At 42.9% G+C, this 17,791-nt stretch overlaps 1 protein-coding gene across 1 annotated transcript in view; it reads right to left on the bottom strand.

The window, feature by feature from the left end:
- The window catches only part of npffr1l2 (neuropeptide FF receptor 1 like 2), a 46,590-nt gene extending 29,817 nt beyond the window's left edge, over positions 1–16,773 (bottom strand). Inside the window, exon 1 of the mRNA XM_084946499.1 lies at positions 16,431–16,773. Within this exon, the coding sequence (XP_084802625.1) occupies positions 16,431–16,773 (343 nt within the window). The remainder of the gene's footprint in view (positions 1–16,430) is intronic.
- Positions 16,774–17,791: the final 1,018 nt, after the last annotated feature.

Genomic DNA, 17,791 nt, shown 5'->3' with positions numbered 1-17,791 from the left:
AGAGTGCTTAGCTTGAGCATTGGTGCTGAGTGCCTTGGTTCTCTTAGGAAGCCTTTCATCTGTTACTTTAGTGGTTAATAAGAAGGGAGAAGCAATGGGGTTGCAGGCTATTCTAGCTTCCCTTTGTAGAAATCTGGTGAAATGAGCAAATGGTGGATACTCTTGACATCTGTCTAGTTCATCCACAACAACGCGACCCCATCTGCGTACCAGCCATTCGGGCAGTTTTTTGAGAAGTTTGTGATTTTCTTCACAATCATTTAGAATTGCCAGCCCTTTAACATGAGGGATGGCCTCGGCACAACTTTGAAGGAAATCTGAAAACTCTCTGAGGGCTACTGGGTCATTGGGAGCTATTTTTGGCCATTTCATCAGTTTATCCCTGAAAGCCTTTTGGACGACAAATGAACTTCCATACCTCTCCTGAAGAATCTCCCAGGCACCCTGATATGCATCTTCTGAGTTTCGATAGAAGAATCCTTCGACCGCCTTCCGTGCCTCACCTGCAAGATAACTTTTCAAGTACAACATTTTTTCACCTGCGGGGAGGGGTTTGTGGCCAATCAATGCCGTGAAGGATATCTTCCAGTCTATAAACTTTAAAGGGTTACCCGTGAACACTGTGGGTTCAGGTGCAGGCAGACGGTTGGAGACGAACAAGCTTGCAAGCTCCTGTGTTAAGCTGACCTCCTGTTGCTTTTGCAAAATCTCAGGTGGTGCACACTGAGGTCGAAATGATTCAGCCTGTGGATTCAATGGATTCTGAGATTCAATGATTTGGCTGTCAAGTTGCGATTTGTCATCTGCTTCATACTTAAGGCTTTCCAATCCATCGTAGTTGTTGTAGGCTCTCACTCTGGCTGCTGCTACTTTTACCTCATTTTCTGCCTGTAGCTGTTGCAGTTTAGTTCTCTCTTCCTCTAGCTTTGCTGTCATTTCTGCAATCATTTGTGCTTCCTTGATTTTCCACTCATGCTCTAAGCTACTCAACTTGGCTTGCTGTTCATGTATTCGTTGCATTGCCTTCGCCTGTTCTAGTTTAGCTGCAAGGTCAGCTTCGGCATCCACACGTTTGCTAGAAGTCGTAGAGGTGGCTCTTGAGTATGAATCTGAGCCCTTTGAATGCTCTGAAATAACTGTTTCTGTTTCAGTTTTCCCAAAAACAGATCCATACTCCTCCTTACTTAATATCATCCTTACACGCTCCTTCTCGAGCCTGTCATTAAAAGTCTTATCTATATCTTCTAGTCGTTTACTAATGAGATCACAAATTTCTGTTGTTAGGGCAACACACGCATCCATTCTCTTGACAACATCTGGAGTAGAAGTATGATTACGTCGGATAGGCTCATACAGTTCATGCACTAATGCTTCTTTAGCCTTAATGTCCGTTTGTGTTCTAACAAGGTCTTCGTTTGAGCAGAAACCTTTCAGTTTTGTTCTAACTCCTCTTGCTAACTCCTTCCAGGACTCATATGCCTTGCTAAATGACCTTTCATTTTTCTTGGCTTCCTGTTCATGCATCTCCTGCCCCTTTTCTGTTAGTCTTCGCTCTCTGGAGCTGGACCTGGCCTGTTGTGCCTCTGTAGATTTGTCTATTTCTTCAACAGGGGACAACATTATTATTAATTTTAGTTTTGGCTTGTTGCACCTGCCCTTTTAAGTGTATATATCTGAACTCAAATGGGTTGAGTGGTGGTTTCAAACTTATTAACACTCAACTTAGATATTTACACCTTTAACCTCACAGACTGGCAACAAAACCCAAATAATACTGATGATGCCCTCAAATCAGACAATTTGCCACTTAAGGTTTTACAGAAGTACAACTAATAGCATAAAGCCCAGATTCAGTCTTAGACATTCTGATGCAAGAAATGTGGGATATTCAGCATCACAACTTTACATGCTACTGTGTTAAATACAGAAGAGGTCTTTCTTTCTTGCATTACTTTAGACTGCCATGTTGAAGATCATTTGCTCACACAGCTTACAAGATGCAGATGTGCATGACATTGTATTTATAATGTCCTTATTTTGAGTCCTTTACTGATCCAGCAGTCTCTGGATGATGCGATACACTCCTTTACTCACAGTTCGACGAAAGAATAAGATGAGTGTAGATGGCTGCAAGGCAGCGATGAGTTTTCACTGTAGCAGCCCTTGGCATCAAGAACGACAGAAGAGTCTCTAACGGGTGCAGCCATTTATTTCCTCACCACACACGGCTCATTCTCTGGACATTGAGCACCGTGAAAACTATAAAATAAGAAAAAATTGATACCCGTACAGTACTTTTGAACTATAACAATGAGCAATAACAACAATGAGCTTAAGTTAATTCAGGCAAGTTCAAACAAGTAATTCTGAGATATGCAGTCACATATTAAATAAAACAAAAGGGGTTACTTCAAACAGCATCAAGGGGTTACACAGTTCGGTTAAATAAAATATAACAACAGATCACCTCTCATCACATACCTCAGTCCGCTTGCCAAGGGTGCAAAACTCCGGTAAACACTTAAACACTTCGGCCCGTTTCTCATGGGGTGCTGCTAGCTTGCATGACACACATGTCTAGCTAAAAAATATTACATGGATGTAAGTAACGTAAGTACAGAACAAAAAGGTTTTCAGATAGCTCACAATACAAACGCAGCAACATACCTTACATTAGAAACACTTATCATACTTATCAAAGTATTATCGTAACTTACATGGACTTTGTACAACTTATTCCTGCTGCGACAGACTGCTCCATACACGTTACGGGGCATGCCTCTGAGCACATCTGTCCTTAGTGCGACTGCGCATACAGTTCCGACAACCCCCGCAAGGATGACTTTTGGTACAGATCAGCGGTTCATTACAATATCAAAGCTGAATGTTTTTGGAAGTAGTTTTTAGTTTGTTTTTAGTTTTAGCTATTTTAGGGGGATATCTGTGTGTGCAGGTGACTATTACTGTGCATAATTATTAGGCAACTTAACAAAAAACAAATATATACCCATTTCAATGATTTATTTTTACCAGTGAAACCAATATAACATCTCCACATTCACAAATATACATTTCTGACATTCAAAAACAAAACAAAAACAAATCAGCGACCAATATAGCCACCTTTCTTTGCAAGGACACTCAAAAGCCTGCCATCCATGGATTCTGTCAGTGTTTTGATCTGTTCACCATCAACATTGCTTGCAGCAGCAGCCACATCCTCCCAGACACTGTTCAGAGAGGTGTACTGTTTTCCCTCCTTGTAAATCTCACATTTGATGATGGACCACAGGTTATCAATGGGGTTCAGATCAGGTGAACAAGGAGGCCATGTCATTAGTTTTTCTTCTTTTATACCCTTTCTTGCCAGCCACGCTGTGGAGTACTTGGACGCGTGTGATGGAGCCTTGTCCTGCATGGAAATCATGGTTTTCTTGAAGGATGCAGACTTCTTCCTGTACCAATGCTTGACGAAGGTGTCTTCCAGAAACTGGCAGTAGGACTGGGAGTTGAGCTTGACTCCATCCTCAACCCGAAAAGGCCCCACAAGCTCATCTTTGATGATACCAGCCCAAACCAGTACTCCACCTCCACCTTGCTGGCGTCTGAGTCGGACTGGAGCTCTCTGCCCTTTACCAATCCAGCCACGGGCCCATCCATCTGGCCCATCAAGACTCACTCTCATTTCATCAGTCCATAAAACCTTAGAAAAATCAGTCTTGAGATATTTCTTGGCCCAGTCTTGACGTTTCAGCTTGTGTGTCTTATTCAGTGGTGGTTGTCTTTCAGCCTTTCTTACCTTGGCCATGTCTCTGAGTATTGCACACCTTGTGCTTTTGGGCACTCCAGTGATGTTGCAGCTCTGAAATATGGCCAAACTGGTGGCAAGTGGCATCTTGGCAGCTGCACGCTTGACTTTTCTCAGTTCATGGGCAGTTATTTTGCGCCTTGGTTTTTCCACACGCTTCTTGCGACCCTGTTGACTATTTTGAATGAAACGCTTGATTGTTTGATGATCACGCTTCAGAAGCTTTGCAATTTTAAGACTGCTGCATCCCTCTGCAAGATATCTCACTATTTTTGACTTTTCTGAGCCTGTCAAGTCCTTCTTTTGACCCATTTTGCCAAAGGAAAGGAAGTTGCCTAATAATTATGCACATCTGATATAGGGTGTTGATGTCATTAGACCACACCCCTTCTCATTACAGAGATGCACATCACCTAATATGCTTAATTGGTAGTAGGCTTTCGAGCCTATACAGCTTGGAGTAAGACAACATGCATGAAGAGGATGATGTGGACAAAATACTCATTTGCCTAATAATTCTGCACTCCCTGTAATAATTTCTTATAGGTTACTCTACAATAGGCTGCAAATAGCCTGAATGATTAAAAAAAACCCGATAATGTCATTATAATTGTACATCTTTGTATAGCCTATAAATAGAGAAGTAACCTCTGAGGTTCACAATGACATATATACCTGAATTTGCATAATTTCATGAATAATGTTAAAAGTAGGTCCGTTACAGGCCTACAGTAAACTTCTAAAGTGACTTACATATAATTCGTGTATTTTAAAAAAACAACTGACTAAAACTATAGTTTTTACAATAGTTGCATGTCAAATTAACATAATTGTTTTTTTATGAGTATTAAAGTATTTCACTGTTTTTGTTCCCAATATTTGTAGTTTTAACAAATACATTTGATTATAATCACACATTGATGTTGTAAATATAACAAAAACATTCTGCTTAATAGTTTACAAAAGTTCACTGTGATTGAAACAGAAAAATTGTTTCAATCTCTACATTTATGTAGAGTCAGGCGTTATGTGGAGGCGAGGAAGAAGGAACCCAAACGCAGGACTCGCAGGTAGGTGAAGGTTTATTACAAGGAGTGGATGAACAGAGGGTGAACGGACACTGACTGGCTGGACAACTGAATGGCTGACTGAACTGAGGGAATACACGGAAAGGACAACATCAATGACACGACAAGGGCTGAAGGGAAGAGAGGGCTTAAATACATAGACTGATGAGGATGATAATGAGAGACCGGTGAGTACACAGCTGAACATAATCTGGCTAATGACACGAGACGAGCTGACACAGGAAAGGCAGGAAGTGAGAACATGGAAGTGGCAAAATAAACTGAACATGAACAAAACTGAAAACACTGGGTCACCGACCCAGGAACCCTGACAGTACCCCCCCCTTCAATGGCCGGCACCCGACGGCCAAAAGAGAAAACGACCAGAACAGGGCGGGCGGAGGGGGCTCAGGACGGAGGGACGGAGTCCACACCGAGACAGTTCAGGTGGGCGTCCACGCGGCCCGTGGCCGAGACGAGACAGTTCAGGTGGGCGTCCACGCGGGGAAGCCGGCGGCGGCCACGGAGCAGGTCCGGTGGGTGGTTGCGAGGAAGACGGCGGCGGCGGCCACGGCGGCGGCGGCCACGCCGGCGATGACGTCCAGAACGTGGCTGGGGCGACGGCGCGGCAGCCACAGGACCAGGCAACACAGAAGCTGAAGCTGAGTCTGATGCTGGACCAGGCGAGGCAGCGGCTGATGCTGGACCAGGCGAGGCAGCGGCTGATGCTGGACCAGGCGAGGCAGCGGCTGATGCTGGACCAGGCGAGGCAGCGGCTGCCGGGGGTGACGGAGCCACAGCTGTAGGGCCAGCGGGCGCGGAAACCCCTGGCTGGAGACAGGCAGGGCCAGCGGGCGCGGAAACCCCTGGCTGGAGACAGGCAGGGCCAGCGGGCGCGGAAACCCCTGGCTGAGGAGCAGGAGAGCTCACAGCTGGCTCTGGGTGCTGTGGCTGCAGGTCCGGGAACTGAACAGGATGGTGGACGGGTGACTGGGAGACAGGAGGCGACTGGACTACAGGGGACCGGAGGGCAGGAGCAGGCTGAACAGCAGGTGAGGGAACTGGCTGGAGTGAAGGCTGAACAGCAGGTGAGGGAACTGGCTGGAGTGAAGGCTGAACAGCAGGTGAGGGAACTGGCTGGAGTGAAGGCTGAACAGCAGGTGAGGGAACTGGCTGGAGTGAAAGTTGAACAGCAGGTGAGGGAACTGGCTGGAGTGGAGATGCTAAGGGAGGAACAGAGGTAGGCGAGGCTGACGACGGAGCTGAGGTTGGTGTGGCTGATGGCTGAGCTACAGACTGAGCTAGACAGGGAGATAAGGCTACAGCCTGGGCTAGTAAAGCTGGTGCCTGAGCAGGGGACACTTCAGCTAGCCTAACCAGGGATAAAGCTAGTGCGTGAAAAGCTGGATCAGGAGGTGGATGAAGGGGTGAAGTAGCAGGTGGACCGGTTAGCTCTTCCAAGCCTCTAGGGAGGTCAGGCTGGGTTCTGGCTGCCCTCAGCCTGGGCGCTGGGACAGGCACGGGAGGTGGCTGGACACCAGTCACCCCCACCCGAGAAACAGAAGCAGGTGTGGCGGTAGACTGGGTCGCAGCTGTCCTCCTCCTGGGAGCTGGCACTGGTGTGGGTGTAGCCTGACTGACGGGAGTGGAGATAACGACTGGGTGTGTGATACTAGCAGGTTTCTCTGGGATTATTCTGGTCCTCCTGCCACCACTATTTACAGTCTTTGACTGAACAGTTTTTGGGGGAGCAGAGCAGAAAAATTCGTCCCAGTCTACGTCGTCCTCTAGGAGGGAAACTCCCCACGAATCAGAGATGAGTCCGTTATTTGTTTTGAGTGAGGAATCAGTCGAGGAGTGCGAAAAACAGTCACTGGAACTCACCACCGGGAGTTGTTGAAAATGGTCCATATTATGGCGGCGTGTGCGCCGCTTTCTCCGGGAAGAGGAAGCGGCCGGGGTAAACAGCAGAGCCCCTGGCGCGGTAGCCTCCGTTGAGCCGAGGTGGGAGGCGTAGCCGCTGTGCCGTGGCGATAGTGGAGGTCCGGCGAATGAGGCGGCGGGTGTGTGAGCGAGGAGCGGAGAGGCGAGAGAGGGAGCGGCCGAAGCGCGGCGTGAAACGTCCACTCTCCGCGGCAAATGCTCCGGTGCAGGTGAGGCAGCAGGTGGAGGAACGCGGCGTCTCCGAGGCCCGCCCAGAGCCAGGCGAGTCCCCTCGAAGACGTGCTCTCTCTTTGCGAAGAGCCGCTGTTTTCCCCTGAGCTCCTCCGCCCAACGGGAAAGCGCTGCCTGCTGCCGCTCGTAGAGGTCCGAGTTTGCTGGGTTCCAATCGTGTCTTCGTGGCACGGGTCGTGTCATTCTGTCAGGCGTTGTGTGGAGGCGAGGAAGAAGGAACCCAAACGCAGGACTCGCAGGTAGGTGAAGGTTTATTACAAGAAGTGGATGAACAGAGGGTGAACGGACACTGACTGAACTGAGGGAATACACGGAAAGGACAACATCAATGACACGACAAGGGCTGAAGGGAAGAGAGGGCCTAAATACATAGACTGATGAGGATGATAATGAGAGACCGGTGAGTACACAGCTGAACATAATCTGGCTAATGACACGAGACGAGCTGACACAGGAAAGGCAGGAAGTGAGAACATGGAAGTGGCAAAATAAACTGAACATGAACAAAACTGAAAACACTGGGTCACCGACCCAGGAACCCTGACATGTAGGGATTTTACATGGTTTTTATATCAATTTTTACAGTGTACTATTTCTGTGTGAGGACTGTGGTGTGAAGGATAATCTGTATTGTTACAGTGTTGCTATAGCAACTCAGATATAATGACTCAGTTAAAGATGATCATGATAATAACCTTGAGAATCTGTGGAAGTCTGTGTAACCATGGATTCTTTGGTGGGGGAGGCTTAATTTTCACCCCAGTCTCAGAAAATAATGTGTCTGAAAAACATGTGAAATATGTCCTTCATTAATTAACTCAATTCAATTGTTATTTCTTTAGAGGACAGATATGGAAGCAGGAAGCTACAGGACACCCTGAAGTAAAACTGAAGGCCACAATAAGGACCTAATATAGACCATAACAAACTTGAACAATAAAAGGGACAAACTGAATATTAACCACAAACCTCTTCCTGTCCTTACACAGCCATCTAAATGGGCTCTGAAAAAACAACAAGAACATTTATTTCATCACTAGTGAAACATCCTTTTGGATATGTGTCAGTAATAGACCAATTTTGATCACAAATTTCATTCTCCCTATTTTATTTCCAGTTTAGGCTAAGAGCTATGATGTATGGTTTGCAGACAGTGGCACTGACAGAGTGCCACTCTGTCTGAGTTAGTGATGTCGAAGTTTTCATTGGAAGTGACCAGAATGGACAAGAATAGAAATGAGTGCATCAGAATGTACGTTTATGCCACAGGCATCACAGATTTGTGAATTTCTGATGCTAAGCCAGACAGCATCTCTTGAGATGTGTGAATACCATAACCGAGGTGAAACAATCTTTTCACCAAGTAATCAACAGATGAAGGAGGATATCTAACGCTTTATACTCTTTTGTAATTAAAAGCAGCTTTTATACAAATTTCCAGAATAAAAGAACAACATTCAGTACTCATAAAAGTAGCAACAATACATTTGAAGGTATAACATAAACCCTGTAAGACTTGCTATGCTCACTTTAATACTACTTTAATATAGAAATACTGTGTTAACAGTGAGTTATGACGTAATGAAGACATATTTCATTACAGGAAATGATACAATGTAATTAATTAGTCCTTTTTACATGATATAGGAACAGAATCTACAGAGACTGCATAGAGCACAGTGCTCTAAGGCAGATATAAGTGATGATGTGATATTTCACCTGCTAGGATTTTATGTTTATGTAGACTATATGGTTAGAAATAAATAGTTTAAGATAGGTGCAAATGTGCACAAAAAAAGAGTGTGAGAAAGCCCGGCGGGCACAGGCTGAAGTTCTGGTTAAAGCAAAATAAAAGTAAATATTTTCTGAAAATGAAAAATGAGAAATGCCATCATAGAGTGCTCCATCAAAACACAGCTGGGTTCTTTTTGTTTTTATTTTGTGCACATTGCACTGAAAATACAATCAAGATTTACTCTCAATGTATTCTTGAATTAATATTACTTTTGCTCCATGGTTCATCACGCATGCATGTGTACACACAACTTGTCACGGATCCGGTTCCGGGGACTCGGGGTCCGTGAACAGTGTGGACCTTTATTATTATTATTATTATTATTATTGGATGTATGTTTGCTGCACTGTGCTCTCGTGTTCCATGCTGGTGTGTGTACGTGTGTGTGGCTGGAGGATGAAGAACAGCCACCTGCAGGCCTGAGGGGTGTGGCCCTGCCAGCTGCTGGTCACGCCTAGGTTCCCACACACCTGCTTCTGATCAGGCTCGTCGGGGGAGCTACTTAACAGAGCGATGGAGCTTCCTCCGGTGCAGGATCGTTGAGTTAGACTCCATGTCAGTGTTTAAAGTGCTGTTCAGTGTATGCCTGCTGGAGTTGGTGCCATAATGGCTGTTTCTGTGGTTTTCCTCAGGAGGACAGCGGAACACAGGACTGCAAGACACACGGGGCGTGCGAAGGCACAGGGGCAGAGAGCACGAAATACCAGCACTTAGGAGAAGACACGTCACGGGAGTCGAGGGAGCACTTTGGAGATTTATTGTGTGGTGTACATTTACCTCACTGTAAATAAACCCACTGCTTATTCCACTTAGTCCAGCGTTTGGGTCCTTTCTCCAACATTCCCCACGGCTTGCCCTGGCAAACCGTGACACAACTTTAACAATTACTGCCTCCTGTTTGTTTCCAATTGGATCCCACAGAGCCTTCACTAACAGAACAGAAGAGACTTGTATCAGAAAGAGCACTAAAAACCAATAGGCTTGTTTTTTAGTTATATAATTATTAGGGGTGTAACAATACTCGTATCGATATTGAGCCGTTCGATACAGTGCTTTCGGTTCGGTACGCATATGTATCAAACAATACAAAATTTTTAATTTACTTTATCAACTTTTCTTCTGATGATGCTGTCTGTGTTGAGAGCTCAGTGGATCTGCGTTCGACTACTCCGCCTAGACTGCACTGTCGAGCGCAGATCCACTGAGCGCAGCGCAAGCTAGCAAGACAGAAGCTAAGCTCGTTGCAACATGGCAACCTCCCCCACCCTCATTCAGATCTGGCCTTTGGAACTATTTTGGTCTTCATGTGAAGTATGACCCTGAAGGTAAGCGCGTCATGGACAAAAGTAAAACAGTATGTCGGATGTGCCACGCAATGCTCAATTACATGGGTGGGAACTGCTGCGTTAGCGCAGTTTGCTCGTTAACGTGTTGACGCCGTGAAGCCCCACGCACGGGGCGATCCGCGGTAGCTCATTAACGGAGATTTGCTGTGTTGTGGCGTTAACGTCATTTCAGATTAACGCTGACAGCACTAGTAGGAACACAATGAATATGACTGCACATTTACGCCGACATCATCCTAGTGCAAAGACAAGTGGAAGCAGACAAAAACAACAAGCACGCATGCTACAAACTTTACCCGAGTCATTTAGACAGCCGTTAGCACATGATTCTCCTTATGGGGATCTGACATGTTTAATATGCTGTTGAGAATATAGCCCAGAAGAAGCGTATAGTATAGCTGGGATGGATTATCTCAGTTGTTCTCCTGACTGAAGTTTGGTCTGTTTACAGCATCCTGCCATATGATTGCATTTGTCTCTAACCATTGGGAACCCTCACGCTAACTTTTATCGGGTGGAAAAAAGTTAGCATTCATCCTCAGTTTTGGACCCAGATTACTCTGCGAGGCTCCCGACAACAGTAGCCGAATTATAAGGTGCACTGTCAATTTTTGAGAAAACTAAAGGATTTTAAGCGCGCCTTATAGTGCGGAAAATACGGTAGCATTAAGGAGTTATTTAAATATGCCTTTCAGTGGGTTTTCAATGACTTAGTCAGGGGATAGAATGATAGTGATCCAAATAGCATTACCTTTAACTGCTGTGACTTTTCCCCCCCACAAAGTTTAGTGGAGATCCCATACCACATATCCATATATCCACAGATCCATATACCCATAGTATAGCTTCGACCCAAAAGCCAATCTACGAGGAGCCATTTGGAAAAGCCAAGATGAGACAACGCTCCGGATAGTACAACTTTTCTGATTGTGTAAAGAAGAAATAAGGACACTTCCTGATGATAGACACGGTTGTTCGTAATTTGGCTGCCATCTTATAAATGTTACAAGAGCAGACAGACACTTAAAGCTCCACTTCATGGACTCCAAAGTCATGACCTTCAACTACAGGGAGAGCAGTAAATGATAATTGATGTGTGACTCATATCGAGGAGAAGAGGAAATCAAATTAAACACACATTTCTTTAGTCAAGTAAAAACAGTCAACCGGCTGAAAAACTTTACCAGTAGTAGTTCACGGTCGGTTTCATGGAAGAAAAAGAGCATTGAAAGTGAACTGAAAGAGATTTTTCTTTTTAATCATTGGTTTCATTTAGCTAGACATCAGTCATTCGTAGAGTCATGGAGTAGTGGTGCAAATGACAAATGAGGCCAATGACAGAAAAATAGTTTCAATTTAAATTTCTAAATGTAAAAAGATACCTGATGTATTCAACTTTCAGTTGCCCTTATTTACATTTTTCAATAGTGTCCTTGAACCTTTTTTCACAAATTATCAAGTTAGGAACTTGGATTAGCTCTTGTTTTTTGCGTGTATGTGTGGCTGGATGAACTAAAACAATAAATTGCACTAAAGCTCCACTAAACTGGAACAATTTACCTTTTCATATTAGAGCCATAATGTGGTGATACCTTGTCTTCATGCTTTCCGATTGGCTGCTACAGTATGTAGTGATTTTTAAATGTACTGTGAATTATTGACAAACTGAATAATCTAACTTTGCCTCATTCCAACATAAGAAACATGTTAACACAATTTATCTGTCAGATGAGTACAAGCAGATCCATTGATCTGGTGAGTTAAGTAGAGGATGTGCAGGTAGCCCAACTCCTAGGATGGTACATTAACATGTGCCACAATACAAAATTTCAGCAAATACATTATCAGTAGGTTTGCTGTATCTCCCAGCACCGTATCAGGTGCTTGGAGGAGATTCTAGGAGACAGGCAGCTACTCCTGGAGACCTGGACAAGGCTTTAGAAGGTCCTTAACACAACGGCAGGGCTGGAATGTTGCCTGACATAAACCCAACAGGGCACCTCTTGGACATTTAGTTTCGCTCTATCTGGCACCGTCAAGTAGCTCAGTGATGCCCTGGTTCAAATATGCAAGCAGATCCTCTTTGACACCATCTGTCGTCTCATTATGATAATGCCCCAACGTTTTCAGGCATGTATACAAGTGAAATTTCAGTAGCATGAACAAGCCCAATGTTTCATTTTTTTCACTCTGATTTTCTGTCTTTCTCTGAATTCAGCCCTCTGTAGGTTGATAATTTTAATTTCCATCAAACAGTGTGGCATCCCTTCATCCCTAAGACATTACCCAGCCCATATCAGTATAGATATCCAGCATGAGTTTTTCCATTTGAACTTGTGTGGTGGGACTGTTATTCTAGGAATTCTCTTTAGGTCTTTACTAGGCATTTGTTGATGTTGTGCAAGCAATGTACCCTGCCTGTTTCACATATCGATCAAAGACATCCTGTAAATATCAGCGGTGAAAGTTTGAGGATAGAAATTTTGTGCAACAGGCTGATGTGCTGATGAGTTGGTGACTGGGAATGTCTGCTGCAGCTGACTGAAGATACGTTGGAAACTGTTTGCTGTGAAACTGGGTGTTGTTGTTTTGCCTTGAAACAGCCTTTGAGTGCAGCAGTCATTGATTTATTATATTGGTTTATGTCTTTGTGTCTGTCAGTCAACAAAGATGACTAATATGATTTTGGAAATGTTTTTTTGGATTATGTATTCTGAAATCAGGAACAGAACTTTGATGTTTTTGTGATTTATCAAACACACAAAACATGCTCCCTCTGTTCAGTTTTTCCTGATCCTACTGAGGATGCAGTGTGTGGATTTGTATTAACACTAAGAAGCAATATAATATCAGATGACTAAAAAATTAGATTTTGGCTAATACAGTAAATGTGCAAAGCATGAAATACGTCTCAGTCAGCTCTCACAGTTACAGGCTTTGTTAGGCACTGCAATGACGACTGATGACTGTTAGATTTGCATTGTTTATTGTCATATATGCTTAGAAATATTTAACCATATATGCTTAGAGGTGTATAATCGATTGTGTAGTGATAGGATGTGTGATCCTTAATAGTCTGCAAAGGCTTTGTGTGCATTCCAGAGTGTTCTGGCATTCACACCTACATCCTGGGAGCATGGGAGAGGTCGTACCTTGTCTTATTGTTTTATGGTAGGATAAAGGTAGCTATGTCAGTTTTAGGCTAAGAGCCTTTTGTTTAGATGGACCGCTAGACTCCTGGCACCAGCTTTGGGGAGTCTTCACAGGGTCACATCTTGACCCCACACACGCACACACACACACACACACACACACATACTTACACAACGCACAGGCAAGGTACTCTTTGTTTGTATGTAGACGTCATATGTTAATGAACCTATGTATATTCATGTAACCTCAATAAAAGAGTAGTGTTACGGGGGAGCGGACAAGAGCAACTGGGGTCAAGCGAAGGGACGGCATTTGTCCAGTTCTCTCTCGTGCACGAGAAACATAAAGAACTTTGCCTACTCGTGTCTTGCTTTGCTGTGTAATTAAATTGTCCTTAACGTTCCAGCAAATAGATTTATGCTACAAACCTATCAATGACATTCTGCAGTTTGCATCTTTTGCAATTATCTGAATTAAGAGGATAATTATGGGCTTCATGCAGCTTCCTATGGCTCTCTTTCTTTTTATAAAGATAACATAACTTAATTAAAGTCGATGAATGCCAGCACCTGCAGTAATGCTGTGAAATCATTATTGCTGACACCTGAACGTCCTGTCTGTTTGTGTGAGGACTAAGAAAAGTGAGCATGGCATCCAGGGAATGTGATTGGAGGTCATATATTGTTATCACTTGTATGAATTATTCAATCTTACTTGTTATGTGTCCTCTGTGAATATTTTCTAAAGTAAGCAGAGTGAGGAAAATTATGTCTTCACAGTTTGTTCTTTTTTCCCTTTTTTTTTTAAATCAGGTAAAATGTCACCACATTTCTTGGTAATAAAAAAGAGATATTAAGGATTAGAAAGTGTGACGGTATTTTCATGTAAAGTTTTTGCTTCAATGAACTAAAAAAATGACAGTATTGTTTACAGGTTTCTGGTTTGCAAGGACAACATTGCTTTTTCCAGAGAGTGCACGAGAGATCTGATGCGACTTCTCTGACTGGAGAGAGCTGCATCCTGTTATCACAGCAGCACAGCTGTTTAAGCTTTTCGCCACTGACACCTGTATCTCCAGACCATTGCTCTCATGTGGAGTTGTTATAAAGTGGGCCGTGCACTGCAGCTACTGAAAGCCTTCTCTATTTCAGAATCTACCACTTAGACCGAGACTTCCTGTGGCACACAGTCCCCTTCCTACTGGGTGAAAGTGGAAGATGTGAAAACTCCGTGATTTTCTGAAACAGTTAGGGGCTGAAAATGTTACTCAAACAGGAGTAAACTTTATTTGTCACAGACTTGTGTGTGTATATAAACAGAAGCCAGCAAAGAAGTTCAGTCAGCCAACTTGAGCTGAACCATGTCATCAAAAGCCACAGCCCCCACCAGAGGCAGAGGCTGTCTCAAGATTAATATGTATAAACAAAAGGTCTCTGTTTTGGTTAATACCAAGATTATTTTTATTTTCCCTGTTCATGACCACAGTCTTCTTAGCAATGCATAAGGCAGTGAGAACCATGTGTTCATCTCCACAGTGACATCATCTAGGTCACTTAACAAGCAAACGAAAGGTGAGGCTGAACATTTCAGACTCTTCGATAAGTCTTCACATATCTGGCACCAAAACCTGTGAACAGGTGGACAGAACCAAAGAGGGTGGATGTAATTGTAGGCGAATTGCTTTGACCATGTGAACAGGTGTTAGATGACACAAAACCAAACCTGGACAACCACTGACCTGACTCTATGCAGGATTTTGTATTGAATTAATTGTAGATTGGTCATTTTAAAGGTTTTTAAGCATTTCTGAGGCCAGAAGTTGTGGTCTAAGCTGACTGATAGATTTTACAATAGAAGGGATATTGATTCATCTATTTTTGAGTGTCCTGTATCTTTTAGACAGTAATGTGGGGGTTTTGAAATTAAGGAATTGCACCACACCTGTTTGTAGTTTGACTTGATTTTTCTTAAATGCCTTTTTTAAAACTCTTTTATTAAACTATTGATAGTATAAAAATCTATTCTGGTTAATCTCATATTCTAATATTCTTCTGCCAAATGGATAAAAGTCTGTTACTTTGAATATACGTTCCAAGTAATTAATTCCTTAACAACCCTAATCTGGGACGTTTGTCATATTATTGTGTTGTAAGATGTCTGGTTGTTCCAGATGGGTAAATGTTTTGATGCATGTACTCATTTTTTTGTGTGTGATGACAACTAAAGACAATTTCTGAATGATGTATAGTATTATTTCACAAAATTGCAAATACAGCGGTCCCTCGCTATAACAAGGGACCGCTATAACGGCCTCGCTGTTTCACTCATTTTTTTTTGTCCAATTTTGCATGTTTTTTGTTTTTTTGTTTTGTTTTTACAGCACATTGTGTTCTGCGTCCTTTTGGCCGTAGACCATTGTCAGTCAATCTCATGCCGTCTCTCCTGTACTGTACAGTACAGAATGCATTCAGCTTCTCAAATTTACATAAATCTTTGATCGCTAGCAGTGTGACTCTGAAGTGCTGTACTGTATGTTTGTAAGTTTTCTTCCCAACAAACCCAACAATGTCAATGAAACATTTTGCACCATCAAAGGCACCTACGGGTTATTTTTAGAACGTAACTCCCGCGATAAACGAGGGACCACTGTATAACTATATACTTTTCAGAAATTTTCACTAGTAACATCGAGATATTTTTTTAAAATTAATCTGCTCTAAATCATAGAATTTTGATTGTAAGAAAGACCAATGAAAATTACTTTGAAACATCGCCTCAGACGTTGTGTGGAAAAAAAGGCCTGAAATGTTGGTCAGCTGAGTATTTTTCAAAACACATTGAAAAGTAAGCTAAAATTTTAGCTTCATATGTATTAGCTATATGTTCAAACTCTTTTGCAAATCAGAGAAGATCGAGAATAAGGCCTGTGATTTAAAATGGAATGACCCATTTGCTTATCGGAATACTCTGAGATTATGCTATGCATCCAAATGGTACATTGCACTGAATTGAAATGCACATCTGCACTCAGGTCCAAATTAACAATGATACGACCGCATGTACATTAGTCACAATCTCAGTATTACCTGTGATGAGGTTGTCCACCAGGGTTGTAGGGATGCAGAAGATCCCCACCAGCAGGTCACTGATAGCCAGGTTGAGGATGAAGAGGTTGGTGACCGTGCGCATACGACGGTTTTCCAGTACGATGAGACACACCAGGATGTTACCCACCATACACAGCAGAAAGATGAAGGAGTAAGCCAGGGTGTAGATGGCAGCCACATACAGAGAGTGCTGATAGTAAGGGAAAAAGGTAATGTTGGTGACATTGGATACACCATCTAGGCTGGTGTTTAAAACGATGGATGTAATGTTTGATCCCTCAAGTGCCATCTCGTCTTCGTCCACAACGTCCAGAATATCCATCCTTGATATCAGTCAACACTGCAGAGGAAATAAAATAAGTACAAATACAAATAAGCAGAGAAGATTTTAAGTTAGAACAAAGAGAAGTAGAGGTGTTGCAGGCTTTGTTCAGACATATGACAACTTTTCATCACCAGCTGCAACAGTACATTGGCAGGGGTTCATCTTCTCCAATGATGCAAGCATCACTAAAACCGGTTAATTTAAAGTGAATGCCATTCATGTCAAGCATCTAATACATAATATTTGTCATACTGTAAGAGTCTGTTACAGATGTCAATGCATCAGAATGTAGGATAGTGTTAGAAGCTCTGCTCTTGAGTTACACCAGTAAAGAGTTAAACAAAACAAATCTTTTTCCTGTGCTTTGGGTTTTCTCAGCTATTCGTGTCTTCTTCAGAGATGCTTTTAATTTGCACCTTCTTGTCACTCGCTTTCATATAAGCTTCCTGTGTGTGTGGAGGAAAAAATGGTGATAATAGCAAACTAAAATTGTAAAATTAAAAAGTGTGTTGTTAGTAAATCACAGTTTTACTTGACACCAAGAGTTTAGTTTTGTTTTCATAAAGTAGGTGAAGACACAGTGGTTTCAACCAAAAAAGAAGGGCTCACTGCCTTACAAGCAACGATAGTTGTGTGACTGTCCTCATCTCTACACTTAACTATGTATATGTATTGCTATTTTGAGGTAGGTATTAGCAATACAGTACAGTGAGGTGTTGCATATATCTATAGTGTGTTTGTTCCCTTCATGATTTATTTGTTTTGTGTTTGTCACACTAAAATGTTTCGGATTGACAAACAAATGTAAAAATTAGACAAAGATAAACACTAAATTAAGGTTTTCATTATTAAGGGGGAAATTCAAACCTACATTGTCCTCTGTGAAAAAACAGCTAAAAGGGTCTCCACAATTCAGGGGGGGAAATGCACAAAGGACAACAAAATGAACTGTCACCAGAATGATGGGAAGAGAAAAGTATGGAGAAGGTGATGCAGCATTCTGCATCATCTATAA

Source organism: Perissodus microlepis, chromosome 12, assembly GCF_051167445.1.
Source record: "Perissodus microlepis isolate ML-2025 ecotype Zambia chromosome 12, ASM5116744v1, whole genome shotgun sequence".
NCBI lineage: Eukaryota > Metazoa > Chordata > Actinopteri > Cichliformes > Cichlidae > Perissodus > Perissodus microlepis.
This window is presented reverse-complemented; position numbering and strand designations above follow the sequence as displayed.